Source organism: Procambarus clarkii, chromosome 76, assembly GCF_040958095.1.
Source record: "Procambarus clarkii isolate CNS0578487 chromosome 76, FALCON_Pclarkii_2.0, whole genome shotgun sequence".
Lineage (NCBI taxonomy): Eukaryota > Metazoa > Arthropoda > Malacostraca > Decapoda > Cambaridae > Procambarus > Procambarus clarkii.
The window spans coordinates 19,270,540-19,288,658 of NC_091225.1; the positions used below are offsets into that span (position 1 = coordinate 19,270,540).

General features: G+C 44.8%; 1 protein-coding gene and 1 long non-coding RNA gene across 2 annotated transcripts in view; one reads left to right on the forward strand and one right to left on the reverse strand.

Annotated features, from left to right (window-relative positions):
• The window catches only part of LOC138357111 (uncharacterized), a 192,827-nt gene that overhangs the window by 4,286 nt on the left and 170,422 nt on the right, over positions 1 to 18,119 (forward strand). The window contains exon 2 of the long non-coding RNA XR_011224818.1: positions 4,275 to 4,369. This is a non-coding gene — a long non-coding RNA (uncharacterized lncRNA). The remainder of the gene's footprint in view (positions 1 to 4,274; positions 4,370 to 18,119) is intronic.
• On the reverse strand, positions 1,982 to 10,787 carry LOC123771448 (uncharacterized). Its single transcript, XM_045763978.2, has 4 exons — positions 9,525 to 10,787; positions 4,975 to 5,043; positions 3,914 to 4,003; positions 1,982 to 3,415 (listed from the first exon to the last, which is right to left on the reverse strand). Exons 1-4 carry the CDS (start codon positions 10,539 to 10,541, stop codon positions 3,353 to 3,355), a joined length of 1,239 nt encoding a protein of 412 aa, XP_045619934.1. The 5' UTR covers positions 10,542 to 10,787; the 3' UTR covers positions 1,982 to 3,352.

An 18,119-nucleotide genomic window follows, 5' to 3' on the forward strand; every position in this document is an offset into this window, starting at 1 on the left:
TCTCAAACTTTTCCCGAAATATAAATTTGACTGTTAAGTAATACAACTTAAGAATTAGTGATGTATATAATTGTGTAGCAGAAATACACGAGAGAATAGAATATATTATATATATAAAAATTAACCCAGTCAACAAAGCAGGTAGATTCACCTACTGGATATTTGGAATGTTGCTAGGCTGCTGGAGATCGTAAAGTTGAAGAACTTTAATTTACAGGATGTTAATAACATGTAACTTATATATATAATACGTTAAATATGAGTGAATGATTAGTATACGTGTGCAGAGCCTGCAGTGTTAACTGGATATTTCTCCAATAGCACTGATCAGAATTCAACAGCCTATCATCGTAAACATGGTCTTCAACCCAATCTCCCCATTCCTCCACATGTTTAGGAATTAACAGTACTCCATACATGACTCACAACTGCTGGGGTTTCCCTCAGTCCCTTTGTTGGAAGGTATCTCTCTATAGGTGTTTATATCAACGTATTAAACGTATTCTAGATACAAATAATTGCCAACATAGCAAAACATATCTAACAAAGGCTCAACTATACATCAAATTATATATAATTAATTAAACCAGACTTAGAGCGATTTTTTTTTTGGAGGAGCGTAAGCTAAGTATAGGTTGTTAAGACGTAGTTTGATTCCTTGGGATTGTTACACTGGATCCAATGTAGGTTTCCATGTACCTGTGAACGTTAAATGGTCGTGTTCATTAACATCGGGTCAGTCAGTTGGAGTTGGTACAGTGAGATGTTCACAGTTTTGTCTCAGGCGCTACATATCGTCTTAGTCAACTCTTGAGAACGTTCTCCCGGATGTCTTCAGCCATCGACGAACAACTATTTGTAAGCAAAGTGCTTCACATACATTTAGCATTGTTAAATCTTGTTATATTTACTTGCCGTTATTGTTAATTTCCTATCCATTTAGTTCGTGTGAAAATACTTCAAGATAAATGTTAACTTTAGATAAACCTGCGATTGGAGTGCATTAGCTGGAGGCTGGAGGTGTCTCCATCCTTGGTCACGGAATTGTAATTTTTTTGACATTTGGATTTTTTGTTTTTTGACGAATTTGGATTTTTGGGGGGTTGGCGGATTTGGAATTTGTTTGTTGGCGGATTTGCAATTTAAAGCCGTGTCCCATACTTACTGGGGAGCTGATAGCCACGCGCTTCTCTATTTACATAGTGATGTGTGAAGTGGATTACGGCTGTCCTGCTAACTCGCCTGCCTCTCCTTCCTCTCTTGGTCTGTGCACCATAATGGGTGACGCCTAACTCTGGTGCCTCTCCTTCCTCCCCGCCTACCCCTGAGCCTCTATGTGAACACCTGCTCTCCTAACCTACCAGAGGACCCAAACTTGCTGCTTTGGGTACATTTCATTTGAACAATTAATTTAATATTTTGTTTACATTAAAAAACGGCTATTTTTGGCCGTAGTGCACACGAGCGAAAAGCGACGTAATTTGTAAGAGGACGGGTTAGAAAAATATGCATAGGCACACTAAGTCATAGACAGAGTGGGGGAAGAAGATTGTAACTATAGGAGTTCAAGATTATCCGCCTTGTGTGTATTTAAGATCACTTCTTTCAAATGTGTATTTAAGATAAAGCGACACTTTCTATATTCATTCTTTACCGGAAGACGTTCCAGTGTGGAACGAAACATTGTAGAAAATATACATATACCCTTCAATAATCATTAGTTTCCTTACCATGAATTTCGGTAACTTGATTGTTCTTCTTAATCCCGAGAGTAAGAAAATAGTTAGAAGCATAGAAAGATTATATTATAAGATCAACAATGCCAGCAATATATATATATATATATATATATATATATATATATATATATATATATATATATATATATATATATATATAATATAATATAATATTCAGAATAATTACAAAAAACACGTGATTCGGTTAAGCGTAATTATCCACTAGGAAAATGAAACTAAAGTTCCGACTGTTTTCGTGTTTCAACACATTATCAAGGAAATGCAGAAAGTTGACATAAGAGTTTGAGATTATATACCCCACTACACATGACTAGACAAAGAACCATAAGCTAAAACATCGATTAATGGAGGTGACATGAAGGTGAGATGATAAAGTGCATATTATCTGGGGTATTAAATGTATCTTTTGATATGCATAAACTATACATCACGTCAAGGTTATATTTTGGTCACCCACCACACAAATTGGGGGTTTTAAATGGATATTAACTGGGTATTCCTTCATTCATTCATACACTGTTTTTATACCTATCACAAATCTTACCAATTATAAAGTTATCAAATTTATATATTCCTCGATTTACATTAATATTATCTAATTCACTACTTTTATGAATGAAGCTCCAATAATATTCCTTTCAGTAATTGATTTACGATCCAAAATTTTGCATGAATTGGCTCAGTCAATTGAATGGTTACACTCTCTTAAGTACAATCTCTTACTTTGTACAATCTCTTACTTTCTAATGTTGAGAATATAATCTATCTCTTACTTAGATTATATTCTCAACATTAGAAGGAGTACATGGGGGGGTGCCCGGGTCTCCCCCCCCCCACATCCCTCCTCCTCCCTCATTCCTCCTCCCCTTCCTCTTTCCTCCTCCCCTTCCTCACAACACACAATGGCAGCAAACACAACATAACCACAATGTTATTTTTACAATTGTTACTTTGATGGAGTATTGTTAAAACGTTAAGTTTCGTTGTAAGTTGGAATATTATGAATAGCAGAAAATGATATTAAAAACTCTCTGGAAAACTGAACCTCCCATTTACAGACTTCATTGGCGTCGCTGGGAATTGGAATAGGAGCTGATGCTTCTTAAAGATGGGCTTCTTGAAGATCGACCTCGACCTCCCTATGACACTCTCCATACAGTCACAAGTCACCATGCAAAGTTACATGAGGTTTTCCACAAGCGTCTGGACTCCGACCTTGGACAAACACACAGTCTCTTTTATATAGATTTTGTTCTAATCCCGATTCAGTATTTGTATTATGCCTCACATCAAACATTTAGGAACCATTGCATAGACAAGCTACTTCATTTTCAACGTGACGATGTCCGAAGTAGTGCTTAATATTAGCTTTACGCGTCTGTGTTTTACAGTGTGGCTCAGGATGTCTGAGATTAGATTTGTTAGGCACTAGACAGCTAGGTATGGATAGGAGGAGGGTGTTGAAGGTGTCTGCAAGAGAGTGTTGAAGGTGGCTGCAAGAGAGTGTTGAAGGTGGCTGCAAGAGAGTGTTGGAGGTGGCTGCAGGAGAGTGATGGAGGTGGTCGTCCATAGGTAGTGCGGGTAGGAGACCGTTAGCGTCCTCCACCATAGAACTGGATCAACACCACCAGATACGTCACCACTGTGTTCACCACCTGCAAAACGAACACATTGTCGCTATATCTGTATATTTCCCCATCCAATAGCATTTTAATGTTGCGAAATAGTCTAAAATTTTTCGGCATTATCCTGAATACTCTTTGTGTCACACGGGCTCACCATAGCCCGTGCTACTTGGAACTTGTTCCGAGTAGCTGAATCTATAACAACAACAACAACATCTTTGTGTCAACATTAATGTTATATACTACTTGCTTGTTCTCTTACTGTGTTGTTTCTATGCCAATGGCTCACCTACCGACTAAAATAATGTATTAACACATACACACATACATACATTCTCTTTTACATAGATATAAGAATGACCTAATTTGTACATAAATTGGTGTAGGGCTTAAAGCCTATCATCATCGGCCGGGTTGGAGCCACACAGCTTACTGACCAACGACAGATAAACTTACCAGCTCCTTATGTATGGGTCGCTGGAAAAGTAAGCGACACATTTACATATATCGTATGGAAGGAGTACATACCGAGGTAGCCATGCCCTTGTTGAGAGTAAAGAAGCCTCGGCCCTCGATCTGCGCGTCGAGCCGGTCTAGGTGGTCGATTAGAGTCGTCATCTGAGGAACACGAAGAGTATCTTACTTGTCAGGGAGGGAACATAGGGTCTTTAACTCGCCTGCTGATGATACATAAGAGAACACTCTAATACGTCGCATTATTCTTATCCTTAACCATTTTTCCGATGCTAAGAAAAATATCTTTTACACCTTTGGTGCCGGAGGCAACAGCAGCACGCCCAGTGATGTCGTTGGGGGCCGGGACCTTGGGGGAGATAATGCTTGGGACCGGTTAGTATATTCACCACATCACCAAAATCATTTTTTACAGAGGTATGCTCAGGAGCCGACGACGTCTGACTCCCGTTAGCAGGCTGAGAGCTTTCCCTCCCCCTAGCCAATGGAAGGCACTACATTAATAGTGAGGTAAGTTTGTAGCTAGCCAGGGAGGTTGGGCTAATTCGTAGCTAGCCAAGGACGTGGGACAAGTTCGTAACTAAGATTAGGCCATAGTTAGCTAATTTAGTCATGATGCTCAGAATAAAATATCTCGATTGTGGCAGAGTAGCCTAAGACGAGATTTTTTTTAAGTACAACACCTATGCTTTAATTAATGTGTTAACATTAAAACATAACTGGTTTGGTGTTGGGTTTAAACTATAGGATGTTGGGTTTAAATCCAATATATATAAACTATGTATGTTGGGTTTAATCTAAATGCTGAACACCGAGTATTTATACTAAAATATATTAGCTGGTTGGTCAGTATAGGCTATTGTGGTGGCCTTAAGAACCCTCCAGAGGTTGGCAGACCAACACCATTTAATTTATTTATTTATTTATATATATATATATATATATACAAGAAGGTACATTGGGATTGTCAGGATACATAGCATAGTAATAACATTCTTGTAATGCCACTAGTACGCGCAGCGTTTCGGGCAGGTCCTTAATCTGACAATGATGATTAACTCGACAATGATTAATTTAATGACAATGACAAATGGGAACATGGAGGTGTCACTCACCTTGTGTTTGGCAGCTTCGTCTGTCATTGAACCTTTCAAGATAATTAACGGCTCAATTAGCGTCTCCTTCTGAAAGTCATTTAAAATGTGTCAAATAATGCAATAATTGGAAAGATAATTAAATGCAATATATAAAATATATGCTTTGAATTGTTCACGAAGCAAGTAAGTAATATCATAGATGAATACTTTTACTGTAATTGTTTTATCACTTGTTAAATCAGACAAGGATAGGATAGTGTATTTTGTATAATGTTTTAAAATAATATAATCAGCTGTATTTTGCAATATGGCCAATTATTATTATTCGATAAGATTATTAATCAGAATTTGTGTGTAATTTATATAATTTATTTTGTGCAATCTAATCTTGAATCATTTATTTTCAAATGTATGTAAGGTTCTGTATACTGTATTTATTTTACGTAAGACATTCTCTATAATGTAATTTTATGAAATATATTTCCTGTAATGTTGAATTGTGATTTTTTTTTAAATTTGAAGGTTATAATATTTTAATAAAGTTGTGTATTCATTCTTGTACATGGTAGCCTGGTGTATATTGTACCTGTACATGGTAGCCTGGTGTATATTGTACCTGTACATGGTAGCCTGGTGTATATTGTACCTGTACATGGTAGCCTGGTGTATATTGTACCTGTACATGGTAGCCTGGTGTATATTGTACCTGTACATGGTAGCCTGGTGTATATTGTACCTGTACATGGTAGCCTGGTGTATATTGTACCTGTACATGGTAGCCTGGTGTATATTGTACCTGTACATGGTAGCCTGGTGTATATTGTACCTGTACATGGTAGCCTGGTGTATATTGTACCTGTACATGGTAGCCTGGTGTATATTGTACCTGTACATGGTAGCCTGGTGTATATTGTACCTGTACATGGTAGCCTGGTGTATATTGTACCTGTACATGGTAGCCTGGTGTATATTGTACCTGTACATGGTAGCCTGGTGTATATTGTACCTGTACATGGTAGCCTGGTGTATATTGTACCTGTACATGGTAGCCTGGTGTATATTGTACCTGTACATGGTAGCCTGGTGTATATTGTACCTGTACATGGTAGCCTGGTGTATATTGTACCAGTACATGGTAGCCTGGTGTATATTGTACCAGTACATGGTAGCCTGGTGTATATTGTACCTGTACATGGTAGCCTGGTGTATATTGTACCTGTACATGGTAGCCTGGTGTATATTGTACCTGTACATGGTAGCCTGGTGTATATTGTACCTGTACATGGTAGCCTGGTGTATATTGTACCTGTACATGGTAGCCTGGTGTATATTGTACCTGTACATGGTAGCCTGGTGTATATTGTACCTGTACATGGTAGCCTGGTGTATATTGTACCTGTACATGGTAGCCTGGTGTATATTGTACCTGTACATGGTAGCCTGGTGTATATTGTACCTGTACATGGTAGCCTGGTGTATATTGTACCTGTACATGGTAGCCTGGTGTATATTGTACCTGTACATGGTAGCCTGGTGTATATTGTACCTGTATATGGTAGCCTGGTGTATATTGTACCTGTACATGGTAGCCTGGTGTACATTGTACCAGTACATGGTAGCCTGGTGTACATTGTACCTGTACATGGTAGCCTGGTGTATATTGTACCTGTACATGGTAGCCTGGTGTACATTGTACCAGTACATGCCAGCCTGGTGTATATTGTACCTGTACATGGTAGCCTGGTGTACATTGTACCAGTACATGCCAGCCTGGTGTACATTGTACCTGTCCATACCGGCCAGGTATGCCTTGTACCTATATGTGTCAGCCTAATGTACATTATACCTTTACGTATCAGCCCTGATATGCAGTCATACTTGGTAAGGGCACAGTAATCAACCCCTCACATCAGTGCCATCATATTGGGAGTTCAGCTCAGGGTCCTGTTCATCTGAACATACAATACAGCTCGCTAGTGCTACCTAATGGGATTCTATGATGCCGAGTTCTCATCATACACGCCTGCAGGCCTAGCAAAACAGCCTTTGTATCGATATCCCTTAAAATATGATTTCCGGACACCCATTTCTCTAGCGTCCCGCTGGGAAACAAACGACGGTGCGTCCGTATAAATGTCAAGATCAACAGACTTTGAGTAAGTAATTATCAAAAGAAGGCACCAAGTCGGGATGCCATATGTAGGACCATCTTCTTGAGGTTATCTTGAGATGATTTCGGGGCTTTTTTAGTGTCCCCGCGGCCCGGTCCTCGACCAGGCCTCCACCCCCAGGAAGCAGCCCGTGACAGCTGACTGACACCCAGGTACCTATTTTACTGCTAGGTAACAGGGGCATAGGAAACTCTGCCCATTGTTTCTCGCCGGCGCCTGGGATCGAACCCAGAACCACAAGATCACATGTCCAGCGTGCTGTCCGCTCGGCTGGTCCCAAAAAAGAACAAATTAATATCCTGCTTGATATGTCGCAGGATAGAGGACAAAATGCTTAAAGGCAGGACTGTCCTGCCTTTAAGCAGGATGCCTGGCTACCCAAATTACTAACTAGCCATGCATGGGGCCTTGAAAATAGAACATATCTAACCAGGATGATTGAATATTATCAAAGTAAGTTAGGAAGAATATGGGAAATTAAAAAAACGGAAATAATAGGATATAAAAATGGCAAAATGTTCACTCAGTGTTTAATAACGAGTAAATTTGAAGAATAAATAGGAATGTCTTTGTGGTGTAGTGGTAAGACACTCGCCTGGCGTTCCGCTTTGTCATGGGTTCGTATCCTGGCCGGGGAGGATTTACTGGGCACAAATCCTTAACTGTAGCCTCTGTTTAACTCAACAGTAAAATGTGTACTTGGTTGTAACAACGATTCTTCGCGGCGGGGATCGTATTCCAGGAACCTGCCCGAAACACTAGTGGCTGTACAAGAATGTAAAAACTCTTGTATATATCTCAAATGTTACTGGAACCTCGCCGCGAGGCAGTATACGAAACGTCTTTGTAAACAGTGGGGGCGTGAGCTAGGAGGCTGATGTCATTACTCCCAAACTACCCATCTTACTGGTAACGTGGACTGTTTTTTATACTATTTACGTGCGAGTGGTGTTCCCTGGGTCATTATTGCGAAGGTTTTAGCTGGCGATAGTCATACGTTTACTGTGAAATGGATGTTGTTGTGTAGGCAACGAAGGCGTTGGTCGCTCTGGTGGTGATGTGTAGTGTACGAACATGACGATATTTGCTCATTATCTCGACACAATAACAACCTAGCCTATTATATTTGTTTCAAAATTTAATAATAAATGTGTTTAATTTAGTACTGTGCTCTACTGGCCAAGATCATAGTTTGAAGTGTGTTGACTGTTCGTAAAGTGGTCTAATTATTCATATTTAACTGTCTACAATATTACTTTTGTCTACAATATTCATATTGTAACTGGCTATCGTAACTTTTTTTTTTTTGGGGGGGGGGGATATATAGATGAGTTGTTACATGGTTGTAGAGCCACTAGTACGCGTAGCGTTTCGGGCAGGTCCCTGGAATACGATCCCCGCCGCGAAGAATCCTTGTTACAACCAAGTACACATTTTACTGTTGAGTTAAACAGAGGCTACAGTTAAGGATTTGCGCCCAGTAAATCCTCCCCGGCCAGGATACGAACCCAGGACATAGCGCTCGCGGAACGCCAGGCGAGTGTCTTACCACTGCACCACGGAGACTGGTTATTGTGGTCATTGAATGGAGAAAATCTATTTCCCTTGTAATGTCTCCTTAAAACATAGGCCGCGCTGGTACGGTAGGGAAATTCGTTAGTATATATGGAAATATGTTTGTGAGGTGATTAAGACGCCTAGAATCACACGGCTGTTTCCTCCAAGTGAGTACTTGGCGTTTATCAGGATAATTCGAGATGTTTAATGGTTGTTAAGTTTGCTTTTGTAATGGGTGATTTGGACATGTGAATTTTAAATGATAAAAAGTATGATTTGTTTTCTTGAACATATGTCTGTAGAAATATTTTTGTTAGTGATAAACAGATAAACAGGTTATACAGTCTCCGTGGTGTAGTGGTAAGACACTCGCCTGGCGTTCCGCGAGCGCTATGTCATGGGTTCGTATCCTGGCCGGGGAGGATTTACTGGGCGCAATTCCTTAACTGTAGCCTCTGTTTAACGCAACAGTAAAATGTGTACTTGGATGAAAAAACGAGTCTTCGCGGCAGGGGATCGTATTCCAGGGACCTGCCCGAAACTACGTACTAGTGGCTGTACAAGAATGTAACAACTCTTGTACATATCTCAAAAAAATAAATAAATAAATAAATAAATAAATAAATAAATAAATAAATAAATAAATAAATATCCTAAGTTGTGTGTGAATTTGAGATACGAGAAATATAGAGAAATATAAGGAGTTAATGAATAAATCCACAAGGGCCGTGATAAGGGTTCGAACTTACGTCCAGGATGAGCCCAGACGCGCCTTAATCGTCTGCGCCACGACATGGTATAAGGGGTTTTGATTCATAAAAAGTTTGAGTGAAACTTTACCTGAGTGTGAACGTCTTCGCTATAGATGGCGCCACAGAAGATGGGCATGATTGCCTGGGCGGAGAGGAGGCCAAAGCTGAGAGGAGAGTACCAGTCCGTGTAGTCGAGGATGGATACTAGCGTCCAGTAGAGGAAGCAGATGAGAGAGATGATGTGGTGGGGGATAATGACCAGCATTAAGGGGCCCATGATCGCCTTGAAGCCTTCGATGATTCTGGCCAAGTCCAGCACCGCCTCCTGCATGTGATTCATGTCTCCCGTGGCGATGCATTTCTGTACGGGTGAAGACGCGCATCTGATGCCGTAGTTGACGCACTCCATGATGGACTCGAGCTCCCTCCTGATGTGGCAGAGGCAGGCAGAGAACACCTTGGAGGCCATAACCACCCACAGGATGGGCATGGAGAGGGTGTAGCTGTAGATAACATATACGTACACCAGCGATAACATCCGCCAGACGCCGTCACCGTTGATAAGGTTAAAGCGAAGTTCGTTTAAAATATTCACCACAAAGAATGTGATGTAGAGAAAGAAGCCGACAAAGAGCGGGAGAGCTACCCTGAAGGAATGGACGCCCGCTGTCAGTGGCGGGAACTTACGCTCGAAGGCCATCCAGTTGTTGAGGAAGGTAATCCAGTCGTCGTAGTAGAGAAGCGCTAACACGTGCATAGATATCCCTGAGATGCTCATTACGGACACTATCATGATCATTACGTACAGCATGAGGCCGTCCGTGCCCAGAGACGACTGGATGCATTCGTAGAAGGTGGGCATGTTGAGACCAATGGCACAGATCACCCAGCAGGTGAGAAAAGGCGAGAGTTTCCAGGAACGCGCCGAGTGGCTGTAAGACACAGGTAGACAGCCCCATATCTTGCTCCACCGGACAATGTGAACGAAAGGCGTCGGGAATCCTGGCGTGATATAGTCATCAAAACCTAAGTACAGGGCGGGGATGTGAGCCACGACGTCGTGCTCCAGTGGAACCATCGTCTCAGTCCTCTTGGCGCCCCACATTGACGCGGGATCGTCGCTGAACAGATTTCAACGAGCAAAGTGATTTTACAAACCGCCTCTCGCTTTAAAATATTGTTTCTAGTACAAGAATAGGTGATGACATTTCAGCAGTTTCCGGAAACACTACATTTTACTGAGTGCAATTTATGCAAATTACGTTGAAGGTTATTGAGTGAGAAGAGTAAAGGTGGAGTTGCTGGAAGATGTTGCCTCAGGAGGCGGCCAGAGGCCAACTGAGGCCCCGCGACCCGCCCAACCCTTCACCCTCTTCACCATCTTCACTTCAACACCCACCCGGTACCTCATCACCCACCCGGTACCTCAACACCCACCCGGTACCTCAACACCCACCCGGTACCTCATCACCCACCCGGTACCTCATCACCCACCCGGTACCTCATCACCCACCCGGTACCTCAACACCCACCCGGTACCTCAACACCCACCCGGTACCTCATCACCCACCCGGTACATCATCACCCACCCAGTACATCATCACCCACCCGGTACCTCAACACCCACCCGGTACCTCATCACCCACCCATCATCACCCACCCGGTACCTCAACACCCACCCGGTACCTCAACACCCACCCGGTACATCATCACCCACCCGGTACCTCAACACCCACCCGGTACCTCATCACCCACCTGGTACCTCAACACCCACCCGGTACCTCAACACCCACCCGGTACCTCAACACCCACCCGGTACCTCAACACCAACCCGGTACCTCATCACCCACCCGGTACCTCAACACCCACCCGGTACATCATCACCCACCCGGTACCTCAACACCCACCTGGTACCTCATCACCCACCCAGTACCTCAACACCCACCCGGTACCTCATCACCCACCCGGTACCTCATCACCCACCCGGTACCTCAACACCCACCCGGTACCTCATCACCCACCCGGTACCTCATCACCCACCCGGTACATCATCACCCACCCGGTACCTCAACACCCACCCGGTACCTCATCACCCACCCGGTACCTCAACACCCACCCGGTACCTCATCACCCACCCGGTACCTCATCACCCACCCGGTACCTCAACACCCACCCGGTACCTCAACACCCACCCGGTACCTCAACACCCACCCGGTACCTCAACACCCACCCATCATCACCCACCCGGTACCTCAACACCCACCCGGTACCTCAACACCCACCCGGTACCTCAACACCCACCCGGTACCTCAACACCCACCCGGTACCTCATCACCCACCCGGTACCTCAACACCCACCCGGTACCTCAACACCCACCCGGTACCTCAACACCCACCCGGTACCTCAACACCCACCCGGTACCTCATCACCCACCCGGTACCTCAACACCCACCCGGTACCTCAACACCCACCCGGTACCTCAACACCCACCCGGTACCTCAACACCCACCCGGTACCTCAACACCCACCCGGTACCTCAACACCCACCCGGTACCTCATCACCCACCCGGTACCTCAACACCCACCCGGTACCTCATCACCCACCCGGTACCTCAACACCCACCCGGTACCTCAACACCCACCCGGTACCTCAACACCCACCCGGTACCTCAACACCCACCCGGTACCTCATCACCCACCCGGTACCTCAACACCCACCCGGTACCTCAACACCCACCCGGTACCTCAACACCCACCCGGTACCTCATCACCCACCCGGTAGTTGTGTAAATGCTTAAGTAATCCTGGACCGTACAAGAACATAAGAACTCTTGTACATATAAGTAAATAAAATAAAAAAAAGAACGTGTCGGCAGTGATTGAACCCGGAAAGTCAAGGGACGCAGATTCGAGCCCATTGCATGGCCTCAATATTTACTTTGTAATTTACGGCTCTTTATTATAATACAGTGCGGTAGCTAGTGTTTTATTCTTTTGTAGTTTAAGAACGGTGTTTAAGGCTTTATTTGACGTGAGTGCTGACTTGACGTGAGTGCTGACTTGACGTGAGTGCCGACTTGACGTGAGTGCCGACTTGACGTGAGTGCCGACTTGACGTGAGTGCTAACTTGACGTGAGTGCTGACTTGACGTGAGTGCTGACTTGACGTGAGTGCTGACTTGACGTGAGTGCTAACTTGACGTGAGTGCCGACTTGAAACGGCGCTGACGGTCGTTCTATCTCGGGTGCCGACTGCTGATTAGTTGTTGGGTATGTGCTCGAGGCCGATATCGATACCCACGTGGGGGCGCCGTCACAGGTGGTGGTGGGTGGGGCAGGGAAGACTGGAAGGTGAGAGCCCCCCCACTCTCCAAGAGCTCCGACCCCCCCCACTCCAAGAGCTCCACCCCCCTTCCCACTCTCCAAGAGCCCCCTCGCCCTCTAGTGTGTGTTCAGTCACTTAAGGGTTTGTGACGTACAAGAAAAGGCCCTACTCGTGTGTACGATCTTGAGATGGGAGTCCTAGACGGCATGTGAAGTTCAGATCGGGCCCCAGTGGGTATGTGAAGTTCGGTATGTGTTGACTTGAGATTCTTAGTCGAGAGTCCCATGATGTGTGTATGTGTCTGTGTGTGGGGGGGCTCCAGGTGTATGTGTGGCGAGAAGTTAAGTGGTAAGTGACCCTAATTGTTCATAGCTTATAGGAGAATAAACCCCATATAATAAGAGGATTTCGACTCCATCTTGTAAGGACCATTAAGACGCTAGTTTGTAATTCACTCGATGGAATGCGCTCAGTAAAGAGACTCGTGTGTTCGCGTAAGAGCAACAGGAAAGGGTTTATGTGGTAAGGGCCAGGACCCCCTTAGCGACGATTTGTGATTTAGTCCTGAGTGAGGGTTTAGTGATGAGGGCCTTGAGTTAGGAGCCCAGGATGATGCCTCAGACGGCAAAGGCCCCCATGAGTTGCCTCATTTCAAAGGCTACGGGTGTGAGGGTTTATGCAGACGAGTGGATATGAGGGCCTGGGTGATGAGTGCCTGTGGATATGAGGGCCTGGGTGATGAGTGCCTGTGGATTTGAGGGCCTGGGTGATGAGTGCCTGTGGATATGAGGGCCTGGGTGATGAGTGCCTGTGGATTTGAGGGCCTGGGTGATGAGTGCCTGTGGATATGAGGGCCTGGGTGATGAGTGCCTGTGGATATGAGGGGCCTGGGTGATGAGTGCCTGTGGATATGAGGGCCTGGGTGATGAATGCCTGTGGATATGAGGGCCTGGGTGATGAGTGCCTGTGGATATGAGGGCCTGGGTGATGAGTGCCTGTGGATATGAGGGCCTGGGTGATGAGGGACAATACCCAGCCACCAACAGGAGCAACTCCCTCACCTCCTCACCATTGTCTCACTTTTGGACAACAGGGTCCGGCGTTCGATTACCAATACCAGCTTTGTGGGGAGGGGTTCTGGGGAGGGGTGGATGAGGGAGAGAGGGATGTCGGGGGAGAGGTGTTGTGGGTAGCGGGGATAGTGTTGTAGGTAGCAGTTGTTATAAGGGGTTGTCATTTATCACAAGGTCTTGTCTATCACCTACGAACTTGTAAAAGCATCTTAATCTCCTTCAGTGGTTAAGGGCTTAATAACACACTAGTTTCTATAGCAGCTATCTTACCCTGTCAAAGTAGGAGACATAAATATATATATGTATATTCATGTATGTATAAATATGTGTATACAGGGTATGTGTAAGCTGGTCAGAACTACATTTCACCTTTGTAAACGCACATTAATGACACTATGTAAAAGATGCCTCGAACACTGTTTATGTAGGATAGACGTAAATCAGTGTATTTATGTATGTAGGTTAGATTAGCATTTTAAAAGCACTACAATCACCTTCTGGGGTTTATTGGGCACCCTTCCTCACCTGTGTGGGTTTATTGGGCACCTTTCCTCACCTGTGTGTGGGTTTATTGGGCACCCTTCCTCACCTGTGTGGGTTTATTGGGCACCTTTCCTCACCTGTGTGTGGGTTTATTGGGCACCTTTCCTCACCTGTGTGTGGGTTTATTGGGCACCTTTCCTCACCTGTGTGTGGGTTTATTGGGCACCTTTCCTCACCTGTGTGTGGGTTTATTGGGCACCTTTCCTCACCTGTGTGTGGGTTTATTGGGCACCTTTCCTCACCTGTGTGTGGGTTTATTGGGCACCTTTCCTCACCTGTGTGTGGGTTTATTGGGCACCTTTCCTCACCTGTGTGTGGGTTTATTGGGCACCTTTCCTCACCTGTGTGTGGGTTTATTGGGCACCTTTCCTCACCTGTGTGTGGGTTTATTGGGCACCTTTCCTCACCTGTGTGTGGGTTTATTGGGCACCTTTCCTCACCTGTGTGGGTTTATTGGGCACCCTTGCTCACCTGTGTGAGGGTTTATTGGTCACCCTTGCCCACCTGTGTGTGGGTTTATTGGGCACCCTTGCTCACCTGTGAGGGTTTATTGGTCACCCTTGCTCACCTGTGTGTGGGTTTATTGGGCACCCTTGCCCACCTGTGAGGGTTTATTGGGCACCCTTGCCCACCTGTGTGGGTTTATTGGGCACCCTTGCTCACCTGTGTGTGGGTTTATTGGGCACCCTTGCCCACCTGTGAGGGTTTATTGGGCACCCTTGCCCACCTGTGTGGGTTTATTGGGCACCCTTGCCCACCTGTGTGGGTTTATTGGGCACTCTTGCTCACCTGTGTGGGTTTATTGGGCACCCTTGCTCACCTGTGTGTGGGTTTATTGGGCACCCTTGCTCACCTGTGAGGGTTTATTGGGCACCCTTGCCCACCTGTGTGGGTTTATTGGGCACCCTTGCCCACCTGTGTGGGTTTATTGGGCACCCTTGCTCACCTGTGTGTGGGTTTATTGGGCACCTTGCCCACCTGTGTGGGTTTATTGGTCACCTTCCTCACCTGTGTGGGTTTATTGGGAACCCCGGAGCCGGTCGGCCGAGCGGACAGCACGCTGGACTTGTGATCCTGTGGTCCTGGGTTCGATTCCAGGCGCCGGCGAGAAACAATGGGCAAAGTTTCTTTCACCCTATGCCCCTGTTACCTAACAGTAAAATAGGTACCTGGGTGTTAGTCAGCTGTCACGGGCTGCTTCCTGGGGGTGGAGGCCTGGTCGAGGACCGGGCCGCGGGGACACTAAAGCCCCGAAATCATCTCAAGATAACCTCAAGATAACCCCTACATCCTGGGTGTGTGGGGCCGGGGGGTGGAGGGAGTGACAGTACCAAAAGGCCCCTACAGATGCCCCCCCAAAAAGAAAGCAAGAGTCACATCTATGGTATTTTGCTTCAATGTTATAGCTGCAATGATTCTTCGTCGTTCGTCTCTGCCAAAGGTAAACTCCTTAGAGAGACAGGAGTACCGGTAAGTCTTCACTCACACTCTTATCTCTTCTGCTTAAGACACGCTTGAGTGAAGGTGTGTTGGTTAGCACTCTATAGGCACTTATGTCGCCTGTGATTTGAGTGCTATATGTATTCGTTACACACAGTATTTATTTATTTATTTATTTATTTATTTACTTATTTATATACAAGAAGGTACATTGGGTTTGTGAGAATACATAGCATAGTATTTACAGTCATGTAAAGCCACTAGTACGTGGCTTTTTAGTACGTATTACTAAATATTTTTAATTACTAGATATACGTATTTAATATACGTATTACTAGTACGTATTTTTTAGTACGTGGCCACTAGTAAGTTGCCACTAGTACGTGGCTGTACGTATTTACAATCTTGTAAAGCCACTATGTCTCAACAGGTCTCTAACCCTATCCTTAGAGGACAGAAGAAGGTGTATTTAGGCAGGTTTGGATTGTATAAATGTATGACCACATCTGTTGTAGAATATAAACTAAATAAAATATATATATATAATAATCTGAATAAGTTCAATTAATGTTCAAAGTTCATTATGGACTTGGATCTTATCTTGTTTGGCTTTCTAAGTCTCAAGGTTTTCTAGGTCTCAAGGTTTTCTAGGTCTCAAGGTTTTCTAGGTCTCGAGGTTTTCTAGGTCTCGAGGTTTTCTAGGTCTCGAGGTTTTCTAGGTCTCAAGGTTTTCTAGGTCTCAAGGTTTTCTAGGTCTCGAGGTTTTCTAGGTCTCGAGGTTTTCTAGGTCTCGAGGTTTTCTAGGTCTCAAGGTTTTCTAGGTCTCAAGGTTTTCTTAGTCTCAAGGCTTTCTAGGTCTCAAGGCTTTCTAGGTCTCAAGGTTTTCTAGGTCTCAAGGTTTTCTAGGTCTCAAGGCTTTCTAGGTCTCAAGGTTTTCTAGGTCTCAAGGTTTTCTAGGTCTCAAGGTTTTCTAGGTCTCAAGGTTTTCTAGGTCTCGAGGTTTTCTAGGTCTCAAGGTTTTCTAGGTCTCGAGGTTTTCTAGGTCTCGAGGTTTTCTAGGTCTCAATGCTTTCTAGGTCTCAAGGTTTTCTAGGTCTCAAGGCTTTCTAAGTCTCAAGGCTTTCTAGGTCTCAAAGCTTTCTAGGTCTCAAGGCTTTCTAGGTCTCAAGGCTTTCTAGGTCTCAAGGCTTTCTAAGTCTCAAGGCTTTCTAGGTCTCAAGGTTTTCTAGGTCTCAAGGCTTTCTAGGTCTCAAGGCTTTCTAGGTCTCAAGGCTTTCTAAGTCTCAAGGCTTTCTAGGTCTCAAGGTTTTCTAGGTCTCAAGGCTTTCTAGGTCTCAAGGCTTTCTAGGTCTCAAGGCTTTCTAAGTCTCAAGGCTTTCTAGGTCTCAAGGCTTTCTAAGTCTCAAGGCTTTCTAGGTCTCAAGGCTTTCTAGGTCTCAAGGCTTTCTAGGTCTTGAGACCTAGATAGAAGCCAGAATGTAACTCGACGTGTATGATCTTGGGCTGGTCGGTTCAGCGACAGCGTCGCTTCTTGCAGGGGTCAGCGTTCGATTCCCGATGATCCCAGAGGTTAGGCACCGCTCCTCCTCCTCCTCTCTGTCATGATATCCCTTTCAAGTGCTCAGGGGCCGGATTCACGAAAGTACTTACGCAAGCACTTACGAACGTGTACATCTTTCCTCAATCTTCGACGGCTTTGGTTACATTTATTTAGCAGTTTACAAGCATGAAAACTTGCCAATCAACTGTTGTTATTGTTATAAACAGCCTCCTGGTGCTTCGGAGCTCATTAACTGTTTAATAATTGTAAACAAAGCCTCCAAAGATTGAGAAAAGATGTACAGGTTCGTAAGTGCTTGCGTAAGTGCTTTCGTGAATCTGGCCCCCGGATAGTCATACTGGCTTAGCGCTTTCTTCTGATGATCACCTTAGCGTATCCCTAGCCTCATAGTAACAATAATTAGAATTATTACATTTACCTGAGTTCTAGGAGACTCGAACCGGTGACCCCAGGCATGTGAGGCCAAAACTCTATCGTCCCAGCTGTTGAGTCGATAGAACTCATTGTAATTTAATTATAATGATTATATGTTGACCAGACCACACACTAGAAGTTGAAGGACGACGACGTTTCGGTCCGTCCTGGACCATTCTCAAGTCGATTGTGAGAATCGACTTGAGAATGGTCCAGGACGGACCGAAACGTGGTCGTCCCTTCACCTTCTAGTGTGTGGTCTGGTCAACATACTTCAGCCACGTTATTGTGATTCATCGCCTGCATGATTATATGTTGCCTATCTT